A 20,655-nucleotide genomic window follows, 5' to 3' on the forward strand; every position below is an offset into this window, starting at 1 on the left:
GCTTGTTTGATTGCCTTGCGGAAGGAATAGCTACACTGTTTGTATTCTGTCATGTTTCCGGTCGCCTTGCCATGATTAAAAGCAGTGGTTTAGGCTTTCAGTTTTCTTGAAAGTATTAGTAATTGACTGACCAGGTGTCTCCAGATCTCCCAACAATGTTATTTTTAGGGTCAATTTTAGATTAATGTTATGCTTTTTCAGCCATTCCTGAACCTGAGACCATAAACATGCTACCTGAAAGCAATACCAAAACAAATGGTCTATTGATTATGTATCCTCACAACAAAATCTGCAGAGCTGCAATGATTGTATTCCTCAAATATTCAACATTTTGTTGGTGGCAAGAATACTGCATAATAATTTTAGCTGAAAAACACTTCTTGAATTTTGCATCGTTTTATGTTTCAACTCACACACCCTGTACCACAGGTCTTTCATTAAACATTTGAGTTCAACCGTATTATTTGTTCTATCTTTTCAAGGGGGATGAAATTCAGGTTGTAACCAGCTCTGCAATGCTTGTTTGAAAAAGAGAGATACTTTGAAAAAGGTTTCATTTTCAATTAATCAAAAATGAGACTGTAACGGCTTTCTTCTGTTGAAGAAGGATCGGACCAAAGCGCAGCGTGGTTAGTGTTCAACATGTTTAATAAAGACAATAAACGTGAACACTACAAAAATACCAAAACAACAAATGTGAAAAACCGAAACAGTCCTATCTGGTGCATAGACAGAAGACAGGAAACAACCACCCACAAAACCCAACACAAAACAGGCTACCTAAATATGGTTCCCAATCAGAGACAATGACTAACACCTGCCTCTGATTGAGAACCATATCAGGCCAAACATAGAAATGGGAAAACTTGATACACAACATAGAATGCCCACTCAGCTCACGTCCTGACCAACACTAAAACAAAGAAAACACAAAAGAACTATGGTCAGAACGTGACAGAGACATGGCAATCTTTAAACAATGGATGAGCTTTTCTTAGTAATCCACTTGAGAACCATTTAGGGTTCAAGTAAAATCTTTTGTATAAGTGAAGCTTTTAGAGAGAGGTTTAGTGCTTTTATATTTAATAATCTCAACCCACCCAGTTCATATTCATTATATAGATAGGCATGCTTTATCTTGTCAGGTTTAGCATCCCAGATAAAGCAAAATATTTTTTTGCTCATATAATTTGCAAAACCAATCATCAGGAGTAGCCAGTGCCATTAGTAAGTGAGTAAACTGAGATATTAAGGACTTAATCAGTTTTTGTCCTAGTTTTCTATTGAAATTCATTGTGGAGAGCTCATTGTAGAGAGCTCATTTATATATTTTGTGATGTCATAAGGTGAATGCACCAATTTGTAAGTCGCTCTGGATAAGAGCGCCTGCTAAATGACTTAAATGTAAATGTAAATATGAATACCAAGTATGTCTACTTCACCATCAGTCCATTTTATAGGTAAACTGTAGGGTAATGCATTTTTTAAAGATCCAATATTGTACACATCATAATTAGGTTTTAGTCTAGAGAATCCAGAAAAGTTATTTAGAATTTCAATGAGAATCGTATTTACCTTGCGGACTTAATATAAAACTTGAGACATCGGCATACATGGCCACTTTTGTTTTTAAGCCTTGGATTTCTAATCCTATAATGTTGTTCTATGCACTGATTGTAATAGCTGGCATTTCGATGGCCATAACGAATAGATATGGTGACAGCGGAAACCCTTGTTTAACTCCTCTTGACAATTCAAAACTCTCTGAGAAGTAGCTGCTATATACTATTTTACACCTGTGGTTGCTGTGCATTACTTTAGGCCATTTTATAAGAGACTCATCGAAATTGAAAACATTTATGAATTAAATCCAATTTTACTTTATCAAAGACCTTTTCAAAATCTTTTTGTACATTTGTATATATTTTTATAATCGTTTGGAAAGTATTCCTTACACTGATTGCCATTTAGAGGGTGAGGATGAGACAGAAAAGATCTACATCTATGTAACGATCGTCATTGGTGGAATTAGACCAAGTTGCAACGTGGGGTAGGTTAATCATATTCTTTAATGATAACCAGAGAAAATAAGAAAGAGAGAACAAACGAAACATACAGCCTTGTAGGGCTCAACAGCAACAATACAAGGACAAGATCCCACAACATAGGTGGGAAAAAAGGCTACCAAAGTATGATTCCCAATCAGAGACAACGATTGACAGCTGCCTCTGAATGTGAACCACACTTGGCCAAACACAAATAAATATAACACAAAGAATGTCCACCTAAATCACACCCTGACCAAACCAAATAGAGACATAAAAAGGCGTGACAGTGCGGGACGCAGACCCCGCTCCACCTTTGGCTCCCCCCACTTTGGTGGCGCCTCTGGTTCGGGGACCCTCGTCACCGACCCCGGACTGGGGACCCTCTCAGCAGGCCCTGGCCTGGGGACCGTCGGCGGAGGTCCGCTGCAAGCTCTGGACCGCGGATCAACACTGGAGGCTCCGTGCCATGGATCATCACTGGAGGCTTCATGCCATGGATCATCACTGGAGGCTTTGTGCCATGGATCATCCCTGGAGGCTTGGTGCCATGGATCATCCCTGGAGGCTTGGTGCCATGGATCATCCCTGGAGGCTTCGTACCATGGATCATCACTGGGGCTTCGTGCCCTGGATCATCACTGGAGGCTTCGTGCCATGGATCATCACTGGAGGCTTCTTGCCATGGATCATCACTGGAGGCTTCGTGCCATGGATCATCACTGGTGCTTCGTGCCCTGGATCATCACTGGAGGCTTCATGCCATGGATCATCACTGGAGGCTTCTTGCCATGGATCATCACTGGAGGCTTTGTGACATGGATCATCACTGGAGGCTCCGTGCCCTGGATCATCACTGGAGGCTGAGTTCGTGGTGCTGGCACAGGATATACTGGGCCGTGGAGACGCACTGGAGGTCTGGAGCACAGAGCTGGCACAACCCGTCCTGGCTGGATGCTCACCCTAGCCCGGCAACTGCAGGGCGTTGGCATAGGACGTACTGGGACGTACTGGGCTGTGGAGATGCACCGGAGACACAGTGCGCCGAGCCGGCACAGGGATATCCTGGAACGAAGAGACGCACTGGAGGCCAGATGCGCTGAGCCGGCACTATAAGTCCTGGATGAATGCCCACTCTAGCTCGACAAATGCGAGGAACTGGAATGTAGTGCACCGGGCTATGCATGCGCACCGGAGACACACTGCGCAGAGCCGCATAACATGGTGCCTGCCTAGTCACACTCTCCCGACGGAAAGCACGGGGAGTTGGCTCATCTCTATAACCTAACTCCGCCAATCTCCCCGTTTTTTGGGGGGGAGGGGGGCTGCCTCTCGTGCATGCTTCGTCGTGCCAACTCCTCGTATCTTCGCCGTTCCGCCCTTGCTGCTTCCATTTCCTCCTTAGGACAGCGATATTCTCCAGCCTGTGCCCAGGGTCCCTTGCCTTCCAGTATCTCCTCCCATGTCCACTCCTCCAGAAAACGCTGCTTGGTCTTTTTGTGGTGGGATCTTCTTTAACGATCGTCGTTGGTGGAATTAGACCAAGATGCAGCGTGGGGTAGGCTAATCATATTCTGCAAATCACACCCTGACCAAACCAAATAGAGACGTAAAAAAGGCTCTCTTAGGTCAGGGAGTGACAATCTACTTGAAATATTTAGCTTTCTCTTTTAAAATATAATTAGGAGAATCATAGTGTCAGGATTTGGCCAGGGTTGTCCGGTTTTTGGTCACTAGATGCCCCCATTGTGCCTTTTGACCTTTTGTTTTCCCTTGATCCCCATTATTATTTGCACCTGTGCCTCGTTTCCCCTGATTGTATTTAAACCCTTTGTTTTCCTCAGTTCTTTGCTCTGTGTTTGTATGTTAGCACCCAGCCCTAGTACTCTGTGAACTCTTGTTGATCCCGGTGGACTCTCTTGTGGAATTCTGTTTTTTGTTCTTGTTTGTTTGTTTTTGAGTATCTTTTGAGGCTTTTTGTGCTATACCTTCCACCTTGTGGATTTTTTGTCTTGGAGGATTACCTTTGTTCTTGTGGAATTCCTTTTGAGGTTGTGGAGTTACATGTTTTCCTGAAGAACTTCACTTTTTACTTCATTAAATACACCGTCTCAAGTACTGCTGTGTCTGCCTCATCTTCTGGGTTCTGCCAACTATTTGTGGCTCAGTTGGTTAAGTGACTGTTTCTCACTCCGGAGACCTGGGTTCGTAACCGGGTCTTGACACTAAACTTGGATTAGCTAACACAACGTGCCATTGGAACACATTAGTGATGGTTGCTAATAGTGGGCCTCTGTACCCCTATGTAGATATTCCATAAAAAATCTGCCATTTCCAGCTACAATAGTCATTTACAATGTCTACACTGTATTTCTGATCAATTTGTTATTTTAATTAAAGGACCAAAAAAATACAAAATCTTTCAAAAACAACAACATTTCTAAGTGACCCCAAACTTTTGTACGGTAGTGTGTATTGACTCTATGCACAATCACAGGACTCTACACACACACTCACACTGACACTCCAACACAAACACACACTTAATTTTCGCACACACATAAAACGCACAGACATTCATACTGACTCTACGCACGCACGCACACACACACACACACACACACACACTCACATATAATCATCATATACACTGCTGCTACTCTGTTTACCATATATCCCTTTTTACAGAGTGGTGCGACAAACAAAAAACATCCAGCCAGCAGCAGTCCTGTGGGAGAAAACAAGCCCAGTTCCTGTTGCGTCATGCTGATGACAGAGTCAGGATTTGACTTAAACAGCATGAGTCCATGGCCCCTTCCTGTGTGGTGTCAACGGTACAGGCTGGTGGTGTAATGGTGTAGGGAATGTTTTCCTGGCACACGTTAGGTTCCTTGATACCAATTGAGAAACGTTTGAACGCCAAATCATGTAGAATAAATGCCCCAGAGAATTCAGACTGTTCTGTAGGCAAAGGGGTGTCAAACCTGGTACGAGATGGGTGTACCTATAAAACTGGCCTTTGAGTGTATATTTGATAATTTTTTATTTTATTTATGCACTTAGAGAATATTCTTGTATAATGAAAAGCACATTTTACGAATATAATAAATAAATTATTATTATTATTATTATTATTATTATTATTATGTATCTAACCCTACCCCTACCACTCCAGTATCCCTGCACATTGTAAATATGGTATTGGCACTGACCCTGTATAAACACTATAAACTCAGCAAAAAAAGAAACGTCCTCTCACTGTCAACTGCGTTTATTTTCAGCAAACTTGTGTAAATATTTGTATGAACATAACAAGAGACATAACAACTGAGACATAAACTGAACAAGTTCCACAGACATGTGACTAACAGAAGTGTCCCTGAACAAAGGGGGGGTCAAAATCCAGACGTGCTCAATGGGATTGAGATCCGGGCTCTTCGCTGGCCATGGCAAAATACTGACATTCCTGTCTTGCAGGAAATCATGCACAGAACAAGCAGCATGGCTGGTGGTATTGTCATGCTGGAGGGTCATGTCAGGATGAGCCTGCAGGAAGGGTACCACATGAGGGAGGAGGATGTCTTCCCTGTAACGCACAGCATTGAGATTGCCTGCAATGACAACAAGCTCAGTCCGATGATGTTGTGACACACCGCCTCAGACCATGACGGATCCTCCACCTCCAAATTGATCTCGCTCCAGAGTACAGGCCTCGGTGTAACGCTCATTCCTTTAACGATAAAAGCGAATCCAACCATCAGTGAAGAGCACTTTTTGCCAGTCCTGTCTGGTCCAGCGACGGTGGGTTTGTGCCCATAGGCGACGTTGCCGGTGATGTCTGGTGAGGACCTGCCTTACAACAGGCCTATAAGCCTCTCAGCCTATTGTGGACAGTCTGAGCACTGATGGAGGGATTGTGCGTTCCTTGTGTAACTCAGGCAGTTGTTGTTGCCATCCTGTACCTGTCCCGCAGGTGTGATGTTCGGATGTACCGATCGTGTGCAGGTGTTGTTACATATGTTCTGCCACTGCGAGGATGATCAGCTGTCCGTCCTGTCTCCCTGTAGCGCTGACTTAAGCGTGTCACTGTACGAACATTGCAATTTATTGCCCTGGCCACATCTGCAGTCCTCGTGCCTCCTTGCAGCATGCCCAAGGCACGTTCACGCAGATGAGCAGTGACCATGGGCATCTTTCTTTTGGTGTTTTACAGAGTCAGTAGAAAGGCCTCTTTTGTGTGCTAAGTTTTCATAACTGTGACCTTAATTGCCTACTGTCGGTAAGCTGTTAGTGTCTTAACGACCGTTCCACAGGTACGTGTTCATTAATTGTTTATGGTTCATTGAACAAGCATGGGAAACAGTGTTTAAACCCTTTACAATGAAGATCTGTGAAGTTATTTGGATTTTTACTAATTATCTTTGATAGACAGGGTCCTGAAAAAGGGACGTTTATTTTTTTTGCTGATTTTATATACAAAAGTATCTGGACACCGCTTCAAATGAGTGGATTGAGCTATTTCAGCCTCACCCTTTTCTGATAGGTGTATAGAATCGAGCGCACGTCCATGCAACCTCCATAGACAAAGATGGGCAGTAGAATGGCTTTACTGAAGGGCTCAGTGACTTTCAACGTGGCACCTTTCAAACAAGTCAGTGTGTTAAATCTCTGCCCTGCTAGAGCTGCCCCAGTCAACTGTAAATGGAAACGTCTAGGAACAACAGCAGCTCCACACATGCTCATAGAACGGGACTGCCGAGGGCTGAAGCACGTAGTGTGCAATAGTCATCTGTCACGGGTTGCAACACTGACTATGGAGTTCCAATCTGCCTCTGCAACCAACGTCGGCACAAGAACTGTTCGTCGGGAACTTCATGAAAGGGGTTTCAATGGCCGAGCAGCCGCACACTAAGAGTGGTGGAAAGCTCGCCGCCATTGGACTGTGGAAACGCGTTCTCTGGAGTGATGAATCACGCTTCACCATCTGGTAGTCCAATGGACATAGCTGGGTTTGGCAGATGCCAGGAGAACACTACCTTCCCCATTGCATAGTACCAACTGTAAAGTTTGGTGTAGGAGGGATAATGGTCTGGGGCTGTTTGTCTTGGTTCAGGCTAGGCCCCTTTGTTCCAGTGAAGGGAAATCTTAATGCTACAGCATACAATGACATTCCAGACAATTCTGTGCTTCCAACTTTGTGGCAACAGTTTGCGGAAGGCCCTTTCCTGCATGACAATGCCCCCGTGCACAAAGCCAGGCCTAATCTCCCAACATCAGTGCCCGACCTCACTATTGCTCTTGTGGCTTAATGGAATATTGTAACATGTAGTGGAAAGCCTTGCCAGAAGAGTTGGGGCTGTTATAGCAGCAAAGGGGGACCAACTCCATATTAATGCCCATGATTTTGGAATGAGATGTTCGGTGAGCAGGTGTCCACATACTTTTGGTCATGTAGTGTAGCTTACTTCCTTTCTTGTGTTCTTCTTATCTCCCGTCTGTTTTTGTTCTACTTTATTTTATAGTACTACTGTTATTGATTACTGCATTGTTTGGAAAGAGCATACAAGAAAGGCATTTCACTGTGCTTGTGCACGTAACAATACAACTTTGGAACTTAAAAATTTGAGTATATGCTGTTGTTGCCCTTTACGGTGGTCATTGAGTGTGTGCGCGTGTGTATTCATTCTCTTTAAGCTCTTCCCAGCAAGCAGGGGACGTCCTGATGACATTTGGTGATGTTCTCATTTGGTCCCTTAAGGGTTTCGACGTGATGTTATCCCAATGACGTTCTGAGATTTTATTTGAATTATTAGGATTGTTCTAAGAACATTATAAGAGCATTGAGTGATAGTCCCAAGGGAATGTTCTCTGGGGGACCTTTGACATCTTCCCTGTAAGTTCTCAGCATGTCACTGCGGACCATGTCATTTTTTCTAGTCCTTAGGATGGTCCGAAGGCAACATTCTCTGCGGGACATTTATATAGAGTTCCCGGTTTGTCCCAGGGGAGTTTTTAGGATTTTCTTGGGTCATTGTGCTATGATCCCCTTAAGGTCACATTAACTTTCTTGGTAGGTTTTGTCTAGATCCCGGTTTGTCATTTTTAGGACATTCTTGTGACGTTTGTGTCATGGTCCCTGAAAGATTTTTGGACGTTCTGTCATTGTCCCCTGGAGGTTTTTGTCACGTGATGGTCCCAGGTGTCCCAAACCACATTCATTACTTATAATACATCTCTGCACTTAGCAAAATAATGTCATCTGCACTGCTATTTTAGTTATCAGGTAATCTGACTATTCTCTCACTGATTTAATTGACTCATTTCAGCAATTTGAGTTTGGGGTTTCAGTAGAGTTGTTGGTGGGGAAATATACATTTACATTTAAGTCATTTAGCAGACGCTCTTATCCAGAGCGACTTACAAATTGGTGCATTCACCTTATGACATCCAATAGAACAGTCACTTTACAATAGTGCATCTAAATCTTAAAGGGGGGGGTGAGAAGGATTACTTATCCTATCCTAGGTATTCCTTAAAGAGGTGGGGTTTCAGGTGTCTCCGGAAGGTGGTGATTGACTCCGCTGTCCTGGCGTCGTGAGGGAGTTTGTTCCCTCACGACGCCAGGACAGCGGAGTCAATCATATTATTCAGTTTTAATGTTACTTCTGAATCACTATGATAAATATAATAGTTTTTCTTTAGTGTATTTTTACCAGAGCTGAGATTTACTTAGATGTGAAATGTGTAGAAAAAGGCCATCAGTCAATGATGCAGACATTGTGGTGTAGCAGGAGGATTGGAATGCTGTGAATCAAGAGGTTGTGAGTTCAAATCCCAGGTGACGACATGTTGAATAATAAATACTGTATGAATAAACTTACATCATGTGTGTCAAATATGTTGAACACATTGTGTTGAATGCTGTGGTTGTGACTGGATCAGTTTGGTTCACCAATCAGGGTCTTGATGGGCTTGGCAAAAGTAACAAGGGTGATGTAAAATGAAACTAGGGTGTGTGTGCCCTGTGTAAATAAAGAACACATTTGGGAATGGGTGTTTCTTTGTGACAATCAGGTGACAAAGACCTCCAGGGGACCATGACACAGTGTCTCAAAAATGTCCCTGGGACTAACTGGGAACTAGGCAAAACCTCCATGCAATCATGACAAAAAGTCCAGATGACTTTAGGTGGCAATTTTGTGACGTCCTAATGCCTCATTATTTTTTGCAGGGTTACTCCAGTACTTACTGTATTCAATTCAACTCAACCCACACACACACAGAAAGGAAGTGAGTCATGTGGAGACAGCGTTGCTTTCAACCTCTATGAGTAAAGCCAGGCTAATCAGATCTTACCTCACAAAACCCACTGGCCAAGTCGGCTGGAAGAGAGAAAAAAAAGTTTTATTGTCACATACACCAGATAGGACTAACTATTCACTTGTCATTGTCACTTCAACAAAAAAACTATAACGTTGTTTTCATACAGTATATATTCTCTTGTGACTGAAAAACTTTGCAGTTAATGTTGAGATGTGTTACATTACATTATTTTACTTGAACTCTGTGAAGCATTTATTCGGGCTGCAATTTCTGAGGCTGGTAACTCTAATGAACTTATCCTCTGCAGCAGAGGTAACTCTTGCTCTTTCACTGCTGTGGCGGTCCTCATGAGAGCCAGTTTCATCATAGCGTGTGATGGTTTTTGCGACTGCACTTGAAGAGACTTTACAAGTTCTTGAAATTTTCCAGATTGACTGACCTTCATGTCTTAAAGTAATGATGGACTGTTGTTTCTCATTGCTTACATGAGCTGTTCTTGCCATAATATGGACTTGGTCCTTTACCAAATAGGGCTATCTTCTGTCTACCCTTGTCACAACACAACTGATTGGCTCAAACGCATTAAGAAGGAAAGAAATTCCACACATTTAATTTTTAAGAAGGCACACCTGTTAATTGAAATGCATTCCAGGTGACTACCTCGTGAAGCTGGTTGAGAGAATGCCAAGTGTGTGCAAAGCTATCATCAAGATGAAGGGTGGCTATTTGAAGAATATCAAATATAAAATAGATTTTGAGTTATTTAACACTTTCTTGGTTATTACATGATTCCATATGTGTTATTTCATATTTTTGATGTCTTCACCATTATTCTACAATGTAGAAAATAGTACAAATAAAGAAAAACCCTTGAATGAGTAGGTGTTCTAAAACTTTTGACCGGTAGTGTATGTGGTTCACTTACTGTCATCTAGGTATATTGTTTGTCAGTTATGTTCTTCATTATTGTGTTTTTGACGGAGAAACTATTTGTGTGGGGAACTATTTCCATTGTCGTTTACTGAGCTCTTCAAACTGTTTCTCTGGGTGTCTTTTGTAATGCTGCCCAGCCCGCCTGTAAAAGAAAACCTTTTTTTGATATTTTCCCCTCCCTTTGTTCTTTCTCTCTCTTTATTTTCTCTCTGTTTGATGGTGTAGGCAGTTAGGGTGTGTGTGTGTGTGTGCACATGTGCATGCTTCTGAGGGGGAGTTGATAGATGAGTGGGAGAGGGTTGTACAGGTGAAACAGGGTGGAGTTCTACAGGAAACGTGTTACTCAGAGCTATTGTGAAAAGGATTACAACCATTGGTTGTGTGTGTATGCATATTCGTGTGTATATGTGCTGTCAGTGAAATGTAAAAAAAAAAGCACTAGCACCTCCCCTTCCTCTCTGGCTCAGAGTGCACACCTCAAAGGTCTACCCATATTTTTTAGATTATATTCAAGGTTCTAGACCTTTTCAACAGTCAAAACAATAACATGCTATATGCAAGCGCCACCAAGACCTTCTCCAGTAAACATCCAATCCTGCAGATCACCATAATCGTTAACTACCTAGTTAGTTGGCTAGCTAGCACAAAATTATAAGTTAGTATTTATTGATCCAACTCAAAAATGTAACAAATTAATTATATAAACACATTGACTTGTTGCTACCAGATCCACGAAACAAAATCATCAGAAAATGTTTATTTCCCTTTTATTATCCGTTTAATCTGATGGTGTTACATTTGGCTAGCACAGCAAATAACCAGAGCTAGCATTGTGAAGGTAGACAAAGATCAGTTTACCTTGTTAGCCAGCTAGATAGATGAATTTATCTCACGACAGCCAACAATATAACTAAACTAAATGTAGCTAGCATACGAGTCCAATGTGTGACGGCCACATTGTTTAGCTACATCAAAGTTAGCTAGCAGCAGTAATTACCCCACTATCGACCTCTCTCACTAATCTCTCTCTCTTAGCTCTTCATTTGCTTCCTTCAAAACGCAACTATATTTTAACCAGGTGTACTGCCCACTTAGTTTCAATTAAGGAACATACTCTAGTTTTAATGAACCGCTAGCTTGTGCTAGACATGTATCATAAACCTCACGTTACGAGACCAAGCTAGTTGTTTGTTTACATGTAGTAAATCTTATAATACAAATGCTGCACCTTGTGGTGATAATATTGACATGACGCAACTTTATTTCAACCATCATGTATTTTGAGAGGGACCACTGTGAAGGGTAACTTTTACATGGGCTGCAAAGTAGCTATGTAGTAATGTGTGAGTTCCATCTTTGTATGGCTGACCGGCCAGGACACAAACCCTAATCAAATGACACTTGTAGCTAGCATGCTAATCACTGGAGAAGGAGGACAATGAGTGTAGCGGAATGAAACAAATCGGTGCAAAGTTGCAGGAGGAGATCCTCCCGTAGCCGAGATCCTCCCGTAGCCGAGATGCTTACAGTATTAAAATATAGATACCGTCATGATAGACAGGAGGATACACTACTTCAAGTCTCAAGGGGGATGACATCACATTGGCTACTAGAACTCACATGCAGCTCACCTCTACTACAGTCACAACCCTTTCACCTCCTCCTATGCCAGCGACAGTATAACTCAGCCACCGACTGTGTGATCAGAGCCAATGTAGCAATTTTGTGGGTACTAGATTGACTCAGTTCACACAGTCTGCTCTGCTGGCTGCTGAGTTTGATGCGGAGGAGGACGAGGTCAGTGAGTGTAGAAGAGAGGTGAGTGTGTATCACATGTGAGCTAGTTGACATGTGAGTGCTAGGCTCTTTCTCAATTCATCATTACTCGATTCATCTCCTAGTCTCCTTCTAAAAACCCATTGGAGAAGTAGGTCAGAGGGGAGGGACTTTGTACCTTCTCCTCCAATACAGTTGCAATACAATACAGTTGAGGAGATAGGATGCAAATAATCAAGGAAAGACAAAGTGAGAATGCCCTAGTAGCCATGGTGTGGTGACGTCACCCGCCCTGAGACCTAAGGTACTGTTATCCTAGCCCAACCAAGATCAAGGTTTTGGTATGATAATAGACGCTGATTTGTGGGTATGCAGTGCTGTTGTGGACCGGAGTTGCATCCTAGGTCAGCCAAATCTGTGCAACATCATCAGACAAAATGAGAGTGAGTGACAACCAAATAAAACAGAAACAGTGACTGTTCAATGACCAAAAAAATCCAGTATACTTAATTAAACACTTTACACTTTATTTCATATCATACATATCATGTAAATCGTTAGTGGGTTTAGACATTAATCTTACTCCAAAACAAGAGAATACAACACTCCTTCCGTGGCCACGAACTGCTCTTAAATGCTAGTAAAACTAAATGCATGCTCTGATCGCTGCCCGCACCTGCCCGCCGGACTAGCATCACTACTCTGGACGGTTCTGACATAGAATATGTGGACAACTACAAATACCTAGGTGTCTGGTTAGACGGTTAACTCTCCTTCCAGACTCACATTAAACATCTCCAATCCAAAATTAAATCCAGAATTGGCTTCCTATTTCACAACAAAGCATCCTTCAGTCATGTTGCCAAACATACCCTCGTAAAACTGACTATCCTACCGATCCTTGACTTTGGCGATGTCATTTACAAAATAGCCTCCAACACTCTACTCAGCAAATTGGATGTAGTCTATCACAGTGCAATCCGTTTTGTCATCAAATCCCCGTATACTACCCACCACTGCGACCTGTATGCTCTCGTTGGCTGGCCCTCGCTTTATTTCGACGCCAACCCCACTGGCTCCAGGTCGTCTATAAGTCTTTTCTAGGTAAAGCCCCGCCTTATCTCAGCTCACTGGTCACCATAGCAGCACCCACCCATAGCACGCGCTTCAGCAGGTATATTTCACTGGTCATCCCAAAGCAAACTCCTCCTTTGGATGCCTTTCCTTCCAGGTCTCTGCTGCCAATGACTGGAACGAATTGCAAAAATCACTGAAGCTGGAGTCTTTTATATCTCTCACTAACTTTAAACTTTAAGCATCAGCTGTCAGAGCTGCTTACCGATCATTGCACCTGCATACAGCCCATCTACAAATAGCCCACCCAACTACCTCATCCCCATATTGTTATTTTTCTCTTCTCCTTTGCACCCCAGTATCTCTTACTTGCACATTCATCTTCTGCACATCTATCACTCCGGTGTTTAATTGCTAAATTGTAATTATTTCGCCACTATGGCCTATTTATTGCCTTACCTCCCTTATCTTACTACATTTGCACACACTGTATATATATATGTATATATATATATATATTTATCTATTTATCTATCTATTAAACATCATTAGGAAGGATGTGTGTATATACATGTAGCGTAGACAAAACATCATTAGGAAGGATGTGTTTATATACATGTAGCGTAGACAAAACATCATTAGGAAGGATGTGTTTATATACATGTAGCGTAGACAAAACATCATTAGGAAGGATGTGTTTATATACATGTAGCGTAGACAAAACATCATTAGGAAGGATGTGTGTATATACATGTAGCGTAGACAAAACATCATTAGGAAGGACATGTGTATATACATGTAGCGTAGACAAAACATCATTAGGAAGGACATGTGTATATACATGTAGCAGGGCACTGTCTGTCTGGCCTGTTTATTTGATTTCACTCCCACCTCCTTCTCGTATGAAAAACTGTCGAATTAGTTTTCCCTTTCAAGCCCAATAGGCCATGCCTTACCTATGTAGCTCATATTGAGTGGCTGGGACTGTGGCAGCCCTTGTGTGGTCTCTGGATGTGTGTGTGTGTGTACGTGTGTGTGCACGTGTGTGCGTGTGTACGTATGAGTGTGATGTGGTGTAACGAGGCAACACTTGATCTACAAGTAGATGGAATTGTCTCCTCAAATACACACTGACATGTCACACCATGTAGTGTTTCGTAGGGACATTAGTTCAGGTTAGATATGGATTATTTAATGGAAGAATACTGGGGAGGAAGACAAAGTGACACCATCATCGGAAATCAGAGGACGGACTTTATTTGAGTATAGATTGTATCCTGAAATGTTGAAGTAAAGCCTGAATGGTGTTATTAGCAATGTCTATTATGATGTTAAATCCAAACTCTCTCCTCCCCTCCAGAATTCCATCCGCCACAACCTGTCCCTCCACAGTCGTTTTGTTCGTGTGCAGAACGAGGGGACAGGGAAGAGCTCGTGGTGGATGCTGAACCCCGAGGGAGGGAAGAGCGGGAAGTCCCCCCGACGTAGAGCTGCCTCCATGGACAACAACAGCAAGTTCACCAAGAGCAGAGGACGGGCTGCCAAGAAGAAGGTAGGAAGGAGCAGAACAGTACATACACTGTCTATCATCAGCTGTATTTCAGCACCACTACAGTGTTTGTTTGTCAATATGGGAAAGTGAATATATTGGGGTACATCACTTATATCCATTATAGGTTAATATGAGCCAAAAAGTACTGAAATTAAAACAATCACTAATTTTACCTACAGTGCAGAGTTGTTCTGCACGTCTGTCAGCTTTGTGTCAGTGGCCTGTCCACCTGTGTACCTTTGTCTACCTGAGCTCACCTCTGTCCCTCTCCTGTCTCCCCAGGTGGCTCTCCAGGACGGGGTAGTTGGGGGTGCAGACAGCCCAGGAGGCTCCCAGTACTCCAAGTGGCTCGGCAGCCCCAACTCCCACAGCCACAGCAATGATGACTTCGAGGCCTGGACTACCTTCCGGACGCGTGCCTCCTCCGATGCCTCCACCCTCTCTGGCCGTCGCTCTCCCTTCCTGGAACAGGACATCGACCTATCAGAGGCCGATGTCCATATGGGCTACCCTGGAGGGATGGGGCCTAAGATTACCTCCATGGCCACCCTGCCCAGCCTATCAGAAGTGGGCCTGGCCGGCTCCATGGGGGGTCATCATCATGGTCACCACGGAACAGAGAATGTCATGGAGAGTCTCCTTGACAACCTCAACCTGCTGTCCCCCAAGAATCAAGGCCAGCTGGTGGTATGTGGCGGGCCTGGGTCTGGGCCCGACTCCTCACGGTCCTCCCCCTCCTCCATGCTTCAGAACGGCCCCTATAGCTCCCCCTCCATGAACCCCCAACCCCAACAGCAGGACTACAGGAAGTGCCTCTATGGCCAGGTTGGGCCAGGCATGAACAGCCCACATCTCTCCCCCATCCCCATGCAGACGCTGCCAGAGAGCAAGCCTCCAGGGTCCTTTGCACACTTCCGGAGCCATTACAACTGCCCTGCTGGCCTCCTTAAGGAGCTGCTGACCTCTGAAGTAGCTGACCCCCGTGGTGGGGGTGGTGGGGAGGCCATGCCCACCATGGAGACAGTAGTGTCCCATTCAGGGAGAGGGCGAGGAGGAGGAGGGCGGATGCTGCCCAACTACAGCAGCCAGGGGCAGGTGGGACAGGTGGGGGGGCACAGAGGGGTGAAGATGATGAGTCCCCCTCCTCAGCAACACACACGACAACCTCAGTCCCACACTCAAAATCCACACCCTCACCCACATCTGCAGCCTTTCCACAGCCAGGGCCAGTGCCCTCCCCCATCTGGACCCTCCATGAACGGCTGTGGCCTGATTCCCCTGACCAGCCTCAACCACGCTGGGGGCCCTGCCCGTCTAGCCAGCCTCAGGACACACATCCACCAGCTACAGCAGCGGCCCCACAGTGGTGGTGGTCACCCAGTCTCAGGCCATCACACCCACAGTCCCCACCACAACGGAGCTCCTCCACCCAGCTACAGCAGCAGTGCTAATGGTTATGGGAGACCAGGTCCAGGTCCCAGCTCTGCTCATCCCCAGTCCCACCACCACCACCACCACCACCATCATCATCGTCATCAGGAGCGGCTGCCTAGTGATCTAGACGACATGTCCATCGAGAGGTTTGAGTGTGACATGGAGTCTGTTCTTCATGACACGCTGATGGACGGAGACTCGTTGGACTTCAACTTTGACCCCATGGTGACCAACCAGGGGTTTAGTCAGGGGGTTGGGGTGAAGACCACCACACACAGCTGGGTGTCTGGCTAAGACACACACACACCTCTCCGACTCAGAGCAGACAGGTTAGTGTATAGAGATGCAATATAACACAACAGTGTACATATAATATCATATATTTACTATTAAATTGTGTCTCAATGGTAAATGTTTTGCAAATCCTTTAATAGATTCATTATGCAGTTATTGATGGTTTTACAGTTTTGATTTTTCAGATTTTTCAACATTCTCCACTGGCCTTCATGAAGAGAATGGAAGAGTCTAAAGAATCCATTGCCCCTCTCCAGAGGACTATCATCAGCCCGTCCCAATTCTGTCACTATCCATTGCAGATATGTAAGATGGAAGAAATCAGGTGGAAGCTCCATCACTAAACTGTGTTCACATATCTAGACCCTTTAGATTTGGGGGTAGGGGTACGGAGGGACTGCGCTGGCTGAGACCTTGAGGGAAAGGCTGGTCTGAAGTTGGCCTTGTAAATATAGCAGCACAATACCATTCACTTCAACAGTACTTGGAAGAAGCTGGAGACTCTTAAAGCAATGTTTTATTGTGAAAAATGTTTTGTGTTTCGTATGTTATTTTAGTTTTTTGGGATCTCACATTATGTTTTTGCGAGTGTGTATTTATATTTTTTAGTTTGGCTTTAGCTCTTCAAAAACAACTGGAATGGAGTCGGTTCTGTTTCACATTCAAGTGGGGTCTGTCCCACCCTTCAAGGTGCTTCTCTATAAGGTTGTCAAAAAAGGTTTGACATATTATGTCTGAGTAAGACATTATCGATGTAAATATGCTACTATACTTCAAACATACAGTGCATTCGGGAAAGTATTCCGACCGCTCAACTTTTTCCACATTATGTTACGTTACAGCCTCCTTCTAAAATTGATTCAATGTTTTTTTCCCTGGCATCAATCTACACACATTACACAATAATTACAAAGCAAATGTTTTATTTAAAAAAAACATTTTTTTTTGTAATTGTTTAAAAAAGAAAAAAAAAAGAAATATCACATAAGTTTTCCGACCCTTTACTCAGTACTTTGTTGAAGCACCATTAGCAGCGATTACAGCTTTGAGTCTTGGGTATGACACTACTGTCACGTGTGCTCCCTCTCCGGCCTCTAGGTCACTAGGCTGCTCATTATGGCGCACACCTGTCACCATCGTTACGCGCACCTGCGCATTATAAGACTCAACTGGACTCCATCACTTCCCTGATTACCTTCCCTATATATGTCACTCCCTTTGGTTCCTTCCCCAGGTGTTATTGTTTCTGTTCCAGTTCCATGTCTGTGTTGTTTGTGTTTCGTGTTTTGTATTATGTTTTCAATTATTTATTAAATGATTCACTCCCTGAACTTGCTTCCTGACTCCCAGTGCACACATTACAACTACAAGCTTGGCACACCTGTAGTTGGGGAGTTTCTCCCATTCTTCTCTGCAAATCCTCTCAAGCTCTGTCAGGTTGGATGGGGAGCGTCGCTGCACAGCTATTTTCAGGTCTCTCCTGAGATGTTCAATCACATTTAAGTCCGGGTTCTGGCTGGGCCATTCAAGGACATTCAGAGACTTGTCCCGAAGCCACTCCTGCATTGTCTTGGCTGTGCTTTGTGTCGTTGTCTTGTTGGAAGGTCAACCTTTGCCCCAGTCTGAGGTCCTGAGCGCTCTGGAGCAGGTTTTCATCAAGTATCTCTCTGTACTTTGCTCAGTTCATCTATGCCTCGATCCTGACTAGTCTCCAAGTCCCTGCCACTGAAAAACATCCTCACAGCATGATGCTGCCACCACCATGCTTCACCGTAAGGATGGTCCCACGATCCTCCAGACGTGACTCTTGGCATTCAGGCCAAAGAGTTCAATCTTGGTTTCATCAGACCAGAAGATCTTGTTTCTCATGGTCTGAGAGTCCTTTAGGTGCCTCTTGGCAAACTCCAAGCGGCTGTCTTGTGCCTTTTACTGAGGAGTGGCTTCCGTCTGGCTACTGTTCCATAAAGGCCTGATCGGTGGAGTGCTGTAGAGATGGTTTACCTTCTGGAAGGTTATCCCATCTCCACAGAGGAACTCTCCAGCTCAAGGCCCTTCTCCCCCGATTGCTAAGTTTGGCCGGGCAGCCAGCTCTAGGAAGAGTCTTAGTGGTTCCAAACTTCTTCCAAGTTTCATAGCAAAGGGTCTGAATACTAATGTAAATAAGGTATTTATGTTGTTTATTTTTAATACATTTGCTAAAAATATATATTTAAAAAACTTTTCGCTTTGTCATTATGGGGTATTGTGATGTCATCATGGGTTATTGTGTGTAGATTGATGACAAAATAAATGTATTTAATCCATTTTAGAATAAGACTGTAACGTAACAACATTTGGAAAAAGTCAAGGGGTCTGAATACTTTCCAAATGCACAGTATATGCTATATGCTGTGTGTATATTTGTGATACAGAATATTCTTACATTTTTTCATATTTCCCTAAAACCAGAAATGTCTTAGTTTCTCTCAGTCTATGCATTAAAAAGCCTTTCAAACTGCCGATATTCTATGTTGAACCTTGTACCCAGGAACCAGTCCAGCATAGGAATAGCCATAATCACAGTGATTTATATATCAGTGATAGTACATATCAGACTAGTTCAGTGATAATAGATTCAGTGTATTTCAGTGACAGGACAAATCCGAGAGATGTAACAAGGGGTTACTTATCCAACATTTTAGGCTATTCTCACCTCAGCCTTTCATCGGTCTTCCATTCTCTCCCTCTTCAAGTCACTCCTCAGTTACTATTCCTAATTCCATCTACTTTTCTCTCATCATCTAATGTATTTGACAATCAAACTCTCCCTTCCTGGCCTTTCTCAAATCAGCTCACTTCCCAATACACCACTTGTTCTCTCTCCCTCATCCAAAATATCTCCCTCCCACTCTCCTGAATTTGATTTTACTCACCTCTCTGTATGCCTTAATATTCTCTCCCACTTTATCTCTACTCCTTCCTTCTGTCATGCAGGTGATAGAGGACCCAAAAGCGACTTAACAGAAACAGAGTTTATTCAAGTCCAAACAGGGAATAACAGAAATCCTCTAGTCTGTAGAGGGGAATAACAAGAGAAGCGGCCACAGACTGCAGGTCGCTTCGGGTAGGCGCAGGCCGTAGTAGACAGAGACACCTGCTCACACGCAGCATCTGATGAAGGCAAAAAACACGACAGGACAGGGCGAAACACAATCACAGCATGGTGAATACTAAACAAGGAACCGACGGGACAGGAACGGAACACAAAGGAATAAATAGGGACTCTAATCAGGGGAAAGGATCGGGAACAGGTGTGGGAAGACTAAATGATGATTAGGGGAATAGGAACAGCTGGGAGCAGGAACGGAACGATAGAGAGAAGAGAGAGCGAGAGAGTGAGAGAGGGAGGGGGAGAGAGAGGGATAGAAAGAGGGAAAGAACCAAATAAGACCAGCAGAGGGAAACGAATAGAATGGGGGAGCACAGGGACAAGACATGATAATAAATGACAAACATGACACCTTCTCTCTCTGGCCCTCTCTCTGTCTCTCCCTCCCTGCCTGTGGGTGTGAGGGCGCCGTATGCTTTAGTGGTCATTTGAAAGGCTGATAATGGAACCTAGTTTAACTCACAGAACACAGGATATGAGCTATGTTCTTCCATATGAGCCCTGCATCTTTGCTTCCCTGTTTATCACGGACCACAACGTGTTACCCAACTAACCAGAAGTTTTGGAGTCAGTGTACGTATTCTACAGGTAACTGCCAAAATAATATCACACAAGTATATGGGGGATACAAAGTCAATTGAAAGCAGGTGCTTACATACAGTTGTGTTTCCTCAGTTAATTAAGCAATTAACATCCTATCATGATGAGGAACATTATTTTGACTACCATGGCTGTGCCACCATAGGATGACAATGCCCCCATCCACAGGGCACGAGTGGTCACTGAATGGTTTGATGAGCATGACAATTATTTAAACCATATGCCCTGGCCGTCTCAGTCACCAGATCTCAACTGAATTGAACACTTCTGAGAAATCCTGGAGTGGCACCAGAGACAGCGTTTTCCAGCACCATCAACAAAACACCAAATGATGGAATTTCTCACGGTAGAATGGTGTCGTATCCCTCCGATAGAGTTCCAGACACTTGTAGAATCTATGCCGAGGTGCATTGAAGGTGTTCTGGCTCGTGGTGCCCCGACAACCTGTTGAGAAACTTTACGTTGGTGTTTCCTTT

At 43.9% G+C, this 20,655-nt stretch overlaps 1 protein-coding gene across 2 annotated transcripts in view; it reads left to right on the forward strand.

The window, feature by feature from the left end:
* Window positions 1–17,328, forward strand: part of LOC124012376 (forkhead box protein O1-A-like) — a 62,623-nt gene extending 45,295 nt beyond the window's left edge. The window contains exons 2-4 of one of the 2 annotated variants that reach the window (XM_046325969.1): window positions 14,512–14,703; window positions 14,986–16,466; window positions 16,603–17,328. In XM_046325969.1, the coding sequence (XP_046181925.1) occupies window positions 14,512–14,703; window positions 14,986–16,431 (1,638 nt within the window). In that variant the 3' untranslated portion in view covers window positions 16,432–16,466; window positions 16,603–17,328. The remainder of the gene's footprint in view (window positions 1–14,511; window positions 14,704–14,985; window positions 16,467–16,602) is intronic. The other variant, XM_046326053.1, reaches the window with a different exon arrangement.
* The last annotated feature ends 3,327 nt before the right edge of the window (window positions 17,329–20,655 follow it).

This window comes from Oncorhynchus gorbuscha, linkage group LG01 (genome assembly GCF_021184085.1).
Source record: "Oncorhynchus gorbuscha isolate QuinsamMale2020 ecotype Even-year linkage group LG01, OgorEven_v1.0, whole genome shotgun sequence".
Classification (NCBI taxonomy): domain Eukaryota; kingdom Metazoa; phylum Chordata; class Actinopteri; order Salmoniformes; family Salmonidae; genus Oncorhynchus; species Oncorhynchus gorbuscha.